Raw genomic sequence first — 15,023 nt, 5'->3', positions numbered from 1 at the left:
GCACAAATGTTATCATCCACCATTTTACAGATGAAGAAACTAAGGAACAGGGAGAGATTCAATGCTTTACCCAATGTCACACAGCTCATCAGTGTGGAAAACGGAATTTGAACCTCAGGTTTTCTAATACCAGTAGTCTTTATACTGCCCTGCCTGTCTCTGAAAATTCAGTTAGTTACCACACATCAAAAACATTTTCATTATTACAGAGATGAAGCTGAAACAGTCTTATGAATGTTTTTTAAAAGCTATATTGTTTGCCTAATAGGTTGTGATTACATATAAAGGCCAAAAAAAAAAAAACCACATTTCTGCAGAATGAAAATCTCTTCAGTAATTCAGGGCTGAAGCCTAGACATTGTATTCATTCTTCATGTATCACATATCTTACTTCCTGATGCCTTGCACATGAAACCTCTCCTCACCTAGCTAGTTTTCTAACTAGCCAGTCCTCTGGGTACACAATTCCCTACCTCCAACTCCCTAATTCACCACCTGCACCTCTGACAATTCTTTAGGCCTTTCCTCACCTGGATCCAAGGCTTCCCGTGTCCTTTTTCTTTGTATATGTGGATTTTTTTTATAAGACAACTATGTGCATCTGTTTTGGATCAGTGTTAAACTTTCTTACACAAAAATGCAATATTTAAAGGGAAATGGATTTGGGAAGATTTAACTAGAAATGGAAGAGAAAGAACTTGAACATAAAGTATATTGGGTATTGCATGGATTATTACTATTATATTCTGATGGATATCATCATGATTACATCTTCTTAATTTGTAGCCAAATAGGAATAAATTGTTTCCTTCATAAATACGTATGCATGCATACAACACAAGAAGACAATATGTTATAAATTTGAATTATAAAATTGAAAACAAACACATAGACCAGTTAGGTCAGGAAAGTAATCTCCAATTTCAGTGATACTCATTTAGCTAACACTGATATTTAAATCTAGCTAAAGTCAAAGAAAAACTTTTGGTATCCCAATAGAATATTGGAGTATAAGATCAAAGCAAAACTGTTTAAATTACTTAGAAAAATATATACTTGATAGTCTGGTCATGGCTTGTTGAAACATTGTTCTCCTCAAAGTTGAGAGTTTTATTCCACCTCAATTTAGCAAACACTGAATGCTAACTTTATATGAGACAATGGTGAGGGATAGGGATATGTGATTAAAAAACAAATTGAACATGACACAATTATAAGCCCTCAAGGGGCTAATGGTCTGGTAGTAAGAGACAGAGACACAAATAAATTGACAGACAGCGCAGTGAATAGACTGGCATCCTTGGAGGCAGGAAGACCAAATCCTACCCCTAACTCATACCACCTGTGTGATCCTGGTCAGGTTACCTAATCACTCAGTGGCCCAAGCAAGAATTGCTGAACTGTTTTAGTAGATGGAGTTTCTATGCATAGAGTTCCCTACAAAGATGAAATCCTAGGTCTGGAACAAAAAAAAGCCACAAAAAAAAAATTTCCAAGTAATTCAGAATGTGTTTTCAGAATGTGATAAAGTTTAAGCCTTAAACATTAAAGCATTAAACAAGCAGTTTAAGAATGGAAAAATAACATCCAGCTCAGCGAATTAAGGAAGCTTCCTGGCAGAGATGGTCTAGAACAGGGGTGGGAAACCTGCAGCCTTGAGACCACATGTGGCCTTCTAGGTCCTTGGGTGCAGCCTTTTGACTGAGTCCAAATTTTATAGAACAAATCCTTTTATTAAGGGTATTTTCTTCTGTGAAGTTTGGATTCAGTCAAAGAGCCACACTTGAGGGCCTAGAGGGCCACATGTGGCCACACGTTCCACATCCCTGGTCTAGAATATACTGAGCAGATTTAGAGGATGGAGTACCCTTCACCCTCTCTGACCCTGGGTGTCAGTGAGGCAGCATGGGACAGTAGAAAGAACATTGGATTAGAAGCCAAAAGACCTGGATTCAAATACAGACTTTAATTTATTCCATGTGTGACCTTGTGCAAATCACATTAAGTTTCCTCATATGTTTAATGAGGAGGTTGGATTTGATTACCTCTGAGATCATTTCCAGCCCTAAATCTATGGGTCTATGAAAGAGAGCACAGTATAAAAATATGATACAACTCTGTAATTCCTTTTCTTTGTAACTTAACCACCACCTTCCCCTATTTTAAGAAATTGAAAATGAACTATATGTCTTGTTAAGGAATCTTTTGAGGAGGGGTAATGAAATCCCTTCACTTAATATAAACCTGACATTTCACGTCCTTCTATGCTGGATAGTCACTAGTTATATTGGCTTATAGACTGCTCAGTTTGGATCATGTACTATTCCCATTGGCCTATACCCTAATGGCTAATTCCCCTTTGCCCCATAACTGGTCAGTGGTTTAGAAATGCATTTGACATGAGAGGTAATCCAGATAAAGTTGTTAATTTGACTGTGACCACAGAACAATTATGCTAAAGCACAATATCATTAGGATGACTAATTCAAGGCAGAATTAACTGATACTGTTACTTTAAATGACTGGGTCATTAAACTGATAGGTCCCAGAGGTAACTATGGAATTAGGAGACCACAGAACTATTGTTTTCAAACAGCTCTAATGTTAGGATTCTCTTGATTTTCAGCAGTTGTAGCAGATAGTCTGTCCCTCTCTAGATTAATGCTTTTCTATGAGAACCTTCTTTCTAGGACAAAATTCTAGAAACTTGGAAAACAGGAAAGGATCTTGTGCCTGCTAGAAAATTCCAGCTTTCATCCAAAATGAGGCTCATATTAAAATACAGGTTGATATTGAAGAGGTAGTAGGATACAGTTGAAAGAGTCTTAGAATAAAAAAAAAATAGTTCAAAACCAATCTATGGTCACTTTCTGACTCAGTAACTCTAGGCATCTCCAAACTTCTCTGAGCCTCAGTTTCTCATCTTTGAAAAGGGATAATAACACACCACCATGACATAGGGAAAACACTGAGTAAATCTGAAGCTTTGATGGATTGGTGATCTCTTTCATATAAACATTTCTTCCATTAGGGCAGATTGCAACTCATTCATACCTCATCCTGTTTTTTTTCCCATGTCCTCATATAACCTCTCCAAAGAGGATCTTCCCAAGAGATTGGAAGCCTTTGTCTAGATTTTTTAGCATTTTGTGGGTACCTCAGGAGAATCACAGTTTAGTCACACAGCCTCTTTTTCTTCTTCTTGTTCAATGAACTGCTTCTCATATCTTTACTGTAGCTTTTGTGTTTTTGTGAAATGAGTTACATGAGTAGAACAAACCAAGAGAGTAATTAATAGTTGTGGTGTTCACTCACACCAGTTGGCATGACAAAATCAGGAAGTATTACTGGACATCATTGTAGCCATAGAAGTATTGATAGTGGATGCATCAGCTCTAAGAACTATTCCCGTCCTGGAATGGCGAGCCCATTGTCTAAGAAGGTTGAAGAGAGTGCTGGGTAGTCTGTACTAAAATAGTGTACCTCTCCCTCAAGTGGATTAAAACCCCAGAGATATCCCTAGAACCAAATGTTCAGAGGTCCTCCAGAGAGTGGGGCCAGAGCAGTCTTTCCTAAGATGCCAGAATCGAAGATCAGTTCCAGAGGAATTCATTCCAAAGACAATGCAATTTCTTAGAAGCCCAGAATATGAGTTGGAAGGGACCTCAGAGGCCAACTAATTCAGTCCAAACATGAAAAAGACTACCCTCTACAATATAATCAATGAAGGACATCCAGCCTTTTCCCAGAGACTTCTTGAGAACAGAAAGAAGCCCACTACTTCTTGAGGCTTCCCTTTTTACTTTTACAGAACTATAATTGTTAAGGAAGCTTTTCCTCAAATTAAGCCTAAATTTCCCTTTTTCTAACTTCTGTTCATTATTCCTAGTTCTGTCTTGTTATAATAAATAGGCAAATTTATTTCTTCTTTTATTTGACAGCCTTCAAAATTCTTGAAAGCAGTTATAATTCTTCCCCCTTCTCCCTTCCCCACACACATACATACAAAATCTTCTTTCATCTAACCCATGCCAATTCCTTCAATTGATGATTATATGGCATGTAACTGAGATCATCCTCCTTTGAATGCTTTTTAGGTTATCAGTGCCCCTCCTAAAATGCTGTACTGAGAAATTAACACAATATCCTAGATATAATCTGGCCAAGACAGAACAAAATAAGGATCCCTTCCCTGCCTCTCAACACTACTTCTTTCGTTGTAGCTTAACATCACAGTAGCTTTTCTGGCTGTCATTACATACTGCTGATTCATTTTGAACTTGTCAGTGCATGAGAATTAAGCATTAGGCCCCCCAGAACAACTTCCATGCTCTGAAACACCTACCATCACTCAGAGATGTTTTTCTCAGACTTTGCCACTTGAAAAAAATGAACATAATTTGCTTGGCAAATTAGATATTGAGGTGGAAATGGTATTACAATATAGATGAAGACAGAGTGTATGCATATGTAATGTGCCTGGATTCTCAATGCTCCAAATTATACTCCTCTGTTTCATCTTTTGTTCCTTCCTGCTATCACTTGACATGACTTTTCACTGTTTGGATAGCACTTCATGGATTTGCAATTTTCTCATGTTTTCCCTCCCAGAGGAGAAATACATTGATTTTATGATCCCTTCCCCAACTCCAAAATGTAAAATCATTTTTATGCTTTAACATCTTTCCATAAGGTCAGGGTGATACAATAGATAATACAGTGAAGACTATGGCCTTAAACAACTATTAGGAGTTGGAGGACCGGCAGGGATGATTTACAGTAGTGGGGAATATGTAAGGCATCAAAGTCTGATGACCACTTACTTTAATGGTTAAGGTAATTTGTAGATAGACATACTTTTAACAGTACCTTTAACTCCAAAATTGCCGGTCCTTGGATTTGCTGACACAGGCAGACAGATTTATGCCAACTACCTCAGGTCCATAACTTGGGAGAATATCCCTGTCCTACTGGGTTAATTTTAGAAGATTTATCTACATATATCCCAATGAATTAGCTAATGTGGAGGTAGCCACCAACCTACCACATCAAGTCATGCTTTCTGTTGCAGCCAAAGCTGTAATGGACCCACCAACCTTCTACTGGTGGGGAGGAAGGAAAGATTTTGTAGCATAGGAGCGAGATCTGACTCATTCTTGTTACTTAGGAAACAAAGGCCATCTTATCACAGGGCCATTGATGGACCAGTCTAACCCACTTGTGCATTCTTCGGTGAATCAATGTTCTATCTGTTCCTTACTATATATTGTGAGGCCCAGCTTTAAGTGACCTCAGAGACCTCTACAAACTTTATAAGCTTTTTTTCTTGCTTAATAAAAGTAAATACCCCTGCAAATCTGCCCTTCCCCAATGATAATCAGAATAAAAGTACCTTCTTCGATAAAGATCTTTGGATTAGTAGACCAAGCCCCTATAGACCAGTTTGGAAAGGAACTACACAGACTAAATATAACCAACATCTCCCAATTTCTATTAGTTCTATAGAATAAATCCATCAGTTGATGTTGCAAAACCTAGCCATTTCATGAGACTCAGGGAAAGTAAATTTCCTTTCCCAGCAATACTAGATATATTGTCTAAAACAGAAATATACCACATCCAACTATGGTTTACTGCAAAGCCTGAAACCAGAGCTATTTTCCCAGTATTAGGAATTTGAGAATGTTTTTAGCATTGAGCAGAGAAGTTGCTCTCACATAAAAATATAGTTGTATGATTTGCCTGATCAGGACCCATGAATTCCAGTCAGCCAGATCTGCTTGTTAACCTGGCCAGAGACCACAACTCTCCAAGAATTTCTGACAGAAAACTACTAAAAGGTGTGAAGACAGCACTCTACATCTTAGGTTGACATCCCTGTACCCTTTGTCATGAAGAAAAGCAAGGAAGTGCAGCTCTGCCACAAGAGATAAGCCCTGGGCATAGGTGTCCTATGGACTTTGGCCTGCACCTTCTCTTCTCCCTCTTTGCTGTTTAATTTGGTGATTTCATTAGTTCCCATGAATTCAATGATCAGTTCTATGCTGATGATTCTTGAGTCAACCTAAACTAGCCCTACCTTCTGTGCTGACTCCTAGTCTTCTGTGTCCACTTGCGTATTAGATATCGAAGATTAAATGTCTCTGTAGACATCTTAAACTCAACAGCTCCAAAACTGAATCCATTTTCCAATTTTATGTAATATTATATATCATATATAATAATTATCTAACTCATTATTCCCCTAAATTCTCCCTTCTTCCCACTTTCCTTATTATAGTAGAGGGTACCACTACCCTCCTAATCACCCAGGCTCACAACCTAAGCGTCATTTTTGATTACTCACTCTCTCTGACCTGCCTTCCCATATCATATCCAATCTTTTGCCAATATTTGTTGATTTTACCTCTGAAACATCTTTCACATATACCCCCTTCTATCCTCTGACAATCCCAACACTCTGGTGCAGTCTCCTATTTCCTTATGCCTGGGCTAATACAATAGCCTTCTGGTGGGTTTCCCAGTCACAGGTCTTTCCCCACTCCAGTCCATGCTCCACTTAGCTGTTAAAGTGATCTTCCTAAAGCAGATATCTAACCATGTCACCCATCCACCCCTCATTACACTCCAGTGGCTCCATATTACCTCTAGGATCAAATATGAAATCCTCTATTTGTCCTTCAAAGCCCTTCACAACCTGCCTCACCCCCACATATTCTTCAATCTGGTGATATTTGCCTCCTTGCTATTCCATCTCCTGACTCTGGGCATTTTCACCAGCTATCCCACCTGCTTAAAATGCTTTACTTCCTTATCTCCGCTTCCTGGCAGAAGTTCTCTGGCTCCCTTCAAGTCCCAGGTAAAAATCCACCTTCTAGAGGAAGTCTTTCCCAATCCCCTTTCATTCTAATGCCTTATTTCTATTGATTTTTTTTCCAATTGTAGATAATCTTGTTTATATAGTTGCCTGTATGTTGTCTCCTCCATTATACTGTGAACTTAAGGAGATCAGAGATTGTCTTTTGCCTTTCTTTGTATCCCAGCACTTATCCCAGCATAGCTGGCACTTAAGAAATATTTACTGTCTATTAACTGACTGGACATCATCATTTTCTATCAGAACTCTGATTCCTTGTTATTGGCAGCTGAGCCACTTGGTAAAGCAATGACAATTTGGTGGGAGATAAAGGTCAAGAAACATAACATTTGATCTAGATATTATTTCCTCCTGTCCCTTCCCCTGAAATGATAGATCTTATGTCTGATCTCTCTTTTAAAAATATTGAATCAAAGTACTTTTAGAATCCACATATTGTAATCAACTAATGTTAGAAGAAAACTGAGTCAAAAGGAAAGGAATGAAAGACCAGAAAGATATAGAAATTAATCAGGAATAACAGCTCAGAGTGATATATCAACATTTGCCAGAAAAACATGTTATCTACCTTAAATGTATTTGTTTTGAATGTCACCATTTGAAAGGTATTAGAATAATCAGGAACTCAGTGTAAAGGTAGGAGAATGTGGGCCACTTGTAGTGACATGGAAATGAAACTAATGTTTAGAACATTTTAAGGAAGACATCACCAATATTACCAATTGTAAAATACTTGAATTGGAGCTATTGGTAAATGTTGTCTAATAGAATATTGAATATATAATGCTTTGCATGTCTGGGATGTTGACATGTGTAACTGTCAAAGATTGCAAACATAATGGCACTTCAGTGCTTCTGTCCTTTTCACCAGTGTCATTGGTATACCTACCAACTGTGCAGATCCCACTTCAACTCTGCCTTCTTATTTTGGGAAACTCTTCTCTTTGTCCTTCTATAATCTTCCATAAGGGTTCTCTGCAATTTGCTTGGGGCTGCCTAAATTGTTTAAAATTGCATAAATGCCAGTGAGGAATACAGGATGTCACTCAGTTAACCCTTGCTCCATAGCCAATGTACTTCTCCCCCACCAACCTTTGCATTAAAGTCATCAAGTGTTAAAAGTTTTTGTTTTGGGGTTTATGGCAAGGGGAAGAGGGTGTTTGATATCTGTGATTTTACCACTGTGGGGAACCCTGTGGACAGGAGACTCTGTCTACCAGTGCAGATCAGCAAGAGCTCTGTGACTTGTATTCTTAGAGAAATGCACAGAGCCCTGAGAGGGTGAGTGACTAGCCTAGGGCATGATTTACCAGTATATGTCAGAGGTAAGGCTTCAGCCCAAGTCATCCTGACCCTAGCTCTTCATCTACCATATACACACTTCATTAAAAGTCAAGTATATATTGATTTAATTTGGTGAATCTTGCTGAGTTCCTCATAGAATATCCTTACCTCTGTATGGTCTGCAATGGAAAAATGGAAGCTATCTCAATCAATAAAAAAATAAACATTTATTAAGGGCCTACTATGTGTCAGGCATTGTGCTAATAAGCACTGGGATACAAATAAATGCCAAGAATAGCCCCTGCTCTCAGAGAGCTCATAATCTAATGGGGGAGATAATATGTAAAAACCTATGTACAAATAAGCTATATACAGGATAGATTAGAGATAATCAGCAGAGGGAAGACTAGAATTAAAGGGGGATTGGAAAAGACTTTCTGTAGAAGGTGGGATTCTAGCTGGGCCTTGAAGGAATCCTTATGGTAATCTTTTTGTAAATTCTTGTCTTGAGCAATATAAGATGAAATAGCCTACAGTCTCCCAAAATAATGTTCTTAATGCCTTTTGGACACATGATAATAACCTAATTTCCCAATTCTTTCGTCTCAGCAAAGAGAATCTTTGGAAGCTATCCTTCCGTTTAGCTAACATTTATATAGTGCCTTAAGTTTTAAAAAGTGATTTACACAAATTATCTCATTTTATTTTCACAATGATGCTACCTGTGGGTTTTTTTATCAAGTCACTTAAACTCTCTGGGCTTTAGTTTCTGCATCTGTAAAATGAGTGGATTAAACTAGATGAATTTGAAAGTCTCTCCCAGTTTTAGAGCTAGGATTCAAATACACAGTCTGGTAAAGGAGATGCTATTATTACTCCCATTTTACAGCTGAAGAAACCGCTGTTAAGAGAAGTTTAGGGATTTGCACTAGTAATTGCCTGAGACAGTATTGGAACTCAGATCTCTTTGATTGCAAGTGTAGTCCTCTATCCACTATGCCATGCTTCCTCCATTTAGCTATAATTTTCTTTTGTATTATTTCATTTATAGTGAGAATATCCAGGTCAATCTGATTCAGTTCCTCCAGTAGTACATCTACTCCTTAATCACTAGACAAGGGGCTCACGTTCAGAGTACCAAGAGCTAAGTTAATGTTTATGTTTATTGACAGTCTAATACTGTGATTCTTAGCACTCTCTTTCCTCCCCCCGCCACCTCCAACCCAGAAGCAGAAGGGAGTTGTACAGAACCACGGAGTACAAAGTCCTATTCCAGCATTTCATCATGGCATAGTGATGGCCCTGGCTTTCCCAACAGACTGAGAGATCTAGCAGATTTTTCCATTCTGGAAAGACTTCCAATATGGCCCCAGCAGACAAAAGATATCTAATTTTCAAGGACCAGCTGAGCTAGCTGAGTCTGGAGAGCCTTAGAACCAATAGACTGGCCGCTTGGTGATAAAATTTTTGACCATGGAAACCTATGAAACAAAGAAAAAAGCAAAATACCTAACACTTGATGAATTGGAGTTTGTTTAATGTGTTGAAGAGGCCATTATATATGAGTATGGAGTTTGAGTATTGTCATTATCTTGAATCTAGAAAGGGTGACATGATTCATAGCATTTTATCATTTCAAAGAAAGAGTGTGCCATCTCTATTTGTTTTTATGTAAGACACTCTGAAATGTAAAAGGAGCTTTTAACACTCTAATGGGCTTTCAACCTAGACAGAAGTTTTCAGGTAACCACAATAATGATTTCTTCTCATTTCAAACATGTATAAAGGGTTGGGGTTTTCATTTTATCATCAACTCCTCAAACTCTCAACCTCTGTTATTTACAATTTGTATTGGTCTTTTATCCTTTTCTGAGAGATGGAGATCAAAAGGATTTACTTTATTTTAGAGGCAGTCTGGTGTATTAGTGTACTGGATTTTGAGGTGCAGGACCCCAGTTTGATTCCTGGCTCTGATGCTTAACTCCCACATGACCTTGGACAAGTCCCTTAACTTCTTTGTAATTCAGCTTCCTAATCTGAAAAATGAGGGAGTAGGTTTTGCAATGGACCTTTAAATCTTTAATCGCTCCATTTTATAAATGAGCTGTTAGGAAGTAAGTAATGGACTCTTAAGAACAAAGGAAACTTATGAGTGTGAATTTTGAATAAAGGATTCAGTCTGATGCTTTCAAATAGATAGTATCATGGTGCAGTGGATAGAGCACCGGCTCTGGAGTCAGGAGGACTTGAGTTCAAATCCGGCCTCAGACACGTAATACTTACTAGCTGTGTGATCCTGGGCAAGTCACTTAACCCTATTGCCTAGCCAAAAAAAAAAAAAGACAAATAGACAGTATCAGATCATGGTTTGACTAGAAGCCAAAGATTCTATTCCAGACCTGTTGCCATCAGTGAACTGGCATACTTACCCTGTTTAAAGCAAACAGGGTTAGTTAGTCAACAAGTATTTAATAAGCCTTTACTGTGTTCCAGGCACTGTGCTAAATGCTGGGGATGCAAAGAAAGGCAAAAACATAGTCCCTGCTTCCAAGGAACTTACATTCTAATGGGCTAGAGAACATGGAATTTGAGCTAAATTGTGAAGTAAGCCAAGAGAGCTAGGACTTGTAGGTTAAGGAGAAGTTTTCAGGCATGGGGGATACCTCATACAAATATATAAAGCCAGGAAGTGTCATGTGTGAAGAATAACAAGTAGTCTGGTGTAACTGAATTGTAAAATGAATGGAGGGAAGTAAAGTGTAAGATAACTGGAAAGGTAAGAAGGGGTCAGGTTGTGAAGGGCTTTGAATGCCAGATGGAAGATTTTATATTTGATTCTGAAGGTAATAGGGGGCCACTGGAATTTATTGAGTAGGAGGCAGGAGAAATATTGTCAAACTTGGAAAATGGATTGAAGTGAGGGGATGCTGAAGGTAGAGAGACCAATTACAAGACAATTCGAGAGCCCCACACATGAGTAGCAGTGAAGGAGGTGTTTTCCACTGACAGGTTATTTGTCATCACCTTGGAAGAACTCAAGAGTTATGCTCCTTCTCCACAATCATACAATCATCTCTATAAGATCTTTATATCAAATGTCTCTACAAGCTTCAAAGGTATTTTTTATGAAAATGGGAGAGGAGGAAAGACAAGCTTTGTAAGCAATTTCTACATGAAACCACACCTTTAGAATCAGACAATTCACTAAGGGATATAGAAAATACAGATCCTACTGTGTTTATGGTTCAGTGATTTTAAAATGGTATTTAACTCAGTAGGAAAAACAAAATGTAACCCTGAAAAGTGTCTGCATACACTAAGGTTATAGAACTATGATATACTTGACTGTGAAGATAACTTCATTCAGTGACCTGCTGAATATTGACGTCAAGTGAGAAGTAAAACAGAAATATATATGTTAACGAGAAATGTTGACTGGTGTCATGGAAAGTGCTTTGCATAAAAAAAGGAAGCTTCTCTAGAGCTTTTGAGGTTATACAAATGTGCTTTTTCATAGCAGCCAATGTAATAATTATATTAGGCCCAAGAAAATTAGTCTCTGGAGTGAAAACCACTACATTGTGAAAGAAATTTGACAAATGATCTAAAGTAGGTTAAAAGTAGTATTGTCCAGACTAGCTGGGCAAGTGGTATGTCAAATTAGTTTTTAGTACATAGCTTTTCAATAAATACTACATATAAATGATAGGCCCAGAAATGAGTATTAGATCAGACTGAAGAGTATTTGGGAAATCATGTCTTACTTTGAAAGATCCCAGCCTGCTCGTTGCTATAAAATCTTACTTAAATATTATCCCAGTAGTCGTGCTATGTGGCTTAAAATCTTTCTTTGTGTGTGTGTATTTCAGATGAGTTTAAAATTATAGATAATTGGAAGGGCATTGGAAAAATGAACACTGGCCATGAGTAGGCAGCTACCTGTAACTTGCTGGGCATAAATTCAGCATAAGTAGGATATTACCTACAATTTGCTTATAAGTAGTTGTGTAAAACAAGAGTCAGCACATTCCTGCCTTGTGATGTGGGTCATTGGGTCAAATCCAGCCCACCTTCTGTTTTTGTACAGTCCACAAGTTAAGAATGGTTTTTACATTTTAAAATAAAGTTTTACTGTGTTCAAAAAATGTAAAAACCATTTTTAGCTTGCAGGCTGTACAAAAAAAAAAAACACAACAGGTGGTGTACTAGATTTTGTCCTTGAGTGGTAATTAGCTGACCCCTGGCATAAAATATATTTTCAAGGACATTAATGTTTGTCTGTGCAAGTGTTTCAATCAATACTAAAATTGGGCACCACTTGTTTGGCACTCCCTTTATTTGGATGTGCATATGACACCCATCCAACTAGATTGTTTTAATTAGATCTGTCCAACAATATAGATCCTTAATAAAGAATGTGTTTCCTGGGAGGTAGAAAATTATTTACAGGGATGTTGTAGGAGAGATTTTTCCACTTGGGGCTAAGTTGTTCTATGTCCTTCAGTTGTCCCTTGCATATTTAAGAATGGATGAATCTGAGCTCCTTAAATTAGAGCTTTTGTTTTCATATCCTAATAGTGAATGGAATAGTAGAGTGATGGTATTTGTGACTTTGTGAAAATGGTTCATGCTCTGAGCATCTTCCAGAGAATCTGGGTTTCCATATTCCTTTACCCCTGCCATAAGCTAGACAGCCAAAACTTTCATCTTGCTGGGGGATGTGGCTGCACTGGGAGGGCAGGGATGGACTTGGAGGTAGTGAAAAAGGGACACTTTTATATTGTTTATCTTCCCCCAAAGCATATTCAGACAGCACGTCTCTCTCATCACATGTACCCATTTCTCCATCTGCAGTTGAATAAGGAAGAAAAGAGTAGAAAGAAGATAAATTTGAGTGAGAAAAGAAAGTGGCTAGGTTTACTAGATACTCCTGAATACAGAAATAGAACATTTTTTCCTCCTGACACAGAACCAGAGTGGCTCTGGTGACTGGCCCCTTTACTTGGCCCAGAGAGGAAGAAATCTGAGAAATAAATAAAGTAGAAAAGACTCTTCTTCCAAGTAAATCCCCTGGGGTGTTGAGATGGGGTGGTGAGAAAATGAAGTAGAAGGCTCTTCAGCAGGAAAAAAAGAGCCCCGAGGCTTCCCAGAGAAGAGATCTTTATTCCCTAAAAGCTTTAATGCCCTTTCTACAACTTGCTTGATGTAGTGGGCCCATCCAGCCAAAGAACTGTTTATTTTGAATGCCCTTTACTTCCTACTTGAAGTTCTCTTTTGTAAATCAACATTTAGAAACATTTTCAATATTGGTAACATCCGTCTCTCATTGCTGCCAAATTAGTTGTGTCTCTTCAATGAGCTATTTGCTTTCATTGGTACTGAGTTTTGGATCACTGCTTTATAATCCTATTCTGAGCTGTCTTTTTAGAGCACTAGTTTTGCTACAACAATGAAAGAACCTTCAGCTTCAAAGAACTGTGGGTTATTTCGAAGGGAGAGCTGGGAAGGAAATCAGTTAATTGCATGCTGTCAGAGTGGTTTTAGGTGACTTTGTACTTTTATTTTTTTTTAATTTTGTGATCACCTAAACTATAGACATTTCAGGCATGAAATTTCAATGGCAACAACAACTACCACTACATAACCAGGTTTTGCAAATTGCAGGGATGACTCATCTGTGAGGATGGCATTGTATTGATGATACAATGAAAGGGAGGGAGAGAGAGAGAGAAATTCATGGTAGCTTCTCTCTTTGTATTCCTGACCTTGAAGAAAATTATAACTTGTTTATTACAGAAGTTGAGCATCTAATGTACTGACTCACCTGTTAGTTCTCTGAATTAAACATAAAAGTGCTCTCCATTGCCTGTGATTGCTTTGAGGGTGAAATATTTTCTATAATCTGGTGAGCTGGGATTTGCTGTTGTTACAATTGTGTATTCATTTGTATTGTAGAGTATCTGTTGTCTTGAATCATTTATTCCTTCCAAAAAAAAAAAGCCAACTACCATCCCTCCGTACTCTTATTTCAGCACTGTTAGAATATGTGTTTGTCTTGGTTGAGACTTTCCAAGGTAATATCATTGTAATTCTCCTTTTTGCCATAGAGATCATGAACCAAGCTGCTCCTGCTAGAAAGCTAGAAGAGGTCCTTCATCTAGCAGAGCTCTGCATAGAGGTATTACAGCAGAATGAAGAGCATCATTCAGAGGTGAGGAAAATGGTTTTTAATGTAGAATAATACCCCAGGCACTTCTCTTCCCTTTAATGGGAGCAACACTAAAGAGCAGGTTAGCCATGATCCTTGATGCATATCAGGCCACTTACCTTCAGGGAAAGAAGTTTATGTAAAATGAACAGAAATCAAATTTTACTTGCATTCCCTTGATGGAATCCTTGGTTCAGAAATAGAAATTGAAAGACATAAAAAGAGAGAGACTAGTGATAGCACCAGAAGGTGATAAAATGACATGGAAAGCATGTGTAGTTTTAAAGCAGTTCAGTTCAAGAAAATATGTAGATATTGAGTATCTGCCATGTACAGGGCAATGAGCAGGTTGCTTTGAGGGGATAAAATGAAGAATCAGACAAGGGGTCATCGATTCAGAGCTTGAAGGGACCTTAGAGATCATCCAGGGCTCCTTATTTCACAAATGAAGAAACTGAGGCTCAGGTTAATAGACTTGCCCCAAATCACTCAGCTAGTAAGTGTTTGAGGCAGGATTCACAAATCCAAGCCTTCTTGACTGCATGTCCAGCACTGTATCCACTATGTCCCACTGCCTCCCATAGCCGTGTTGGAGCTTGGGGTCAAGTGGGAAAAGTAAGACTTGTACACAGATATCTATAAATAAAAGACAAT

At 38.1% G+C, this 15,023-nt stretch overlaps 1 protein-coding gene across 6 annotated transcripts in view; it reads left to right on the top strand.

The window, feature by feature from the left end:
• Positions 1-15,023, top strand: part of CADPS2 (calcium dependent secretion activator 2) — a 700,135-nt gene that overhangs the window by 573,045 nt on the left and 112,067 nt on the right. For all 6 annotated transcript variants that reach the window (XM_027855139.1, XM_027855140.1, XM_027855138.1 and 3 more), the window contains one exon: positions 14,269-14,372. In XM_027855139.1, the coding sequence (XP_027710940.1) occupies positions 14,269-14,372 (104 nt within the window). The remainder of the gene's footprint in view (positions 1-14,268; positions 14,373-15,023) is intronic.

This window comes from Vombatus ursinus, unplaced genomic scaffold (genome assembly GCF_900497805.2).
Source record: "Vombatus ursinus unplaced genomic scaffold, bare-nosed wombat genome assembly UNPS02010788.1, whole genome shotgun sequence".
Lineage (NCBI taxonomy): Eukaryota > Metazoa > Chordata > Mammalia > Diprotodontia > Vombatidae > Vombatus > Vombatus ursinus.
This window is presented reverse-complemented; position numbering and strand designations above follow the sequence as displayed.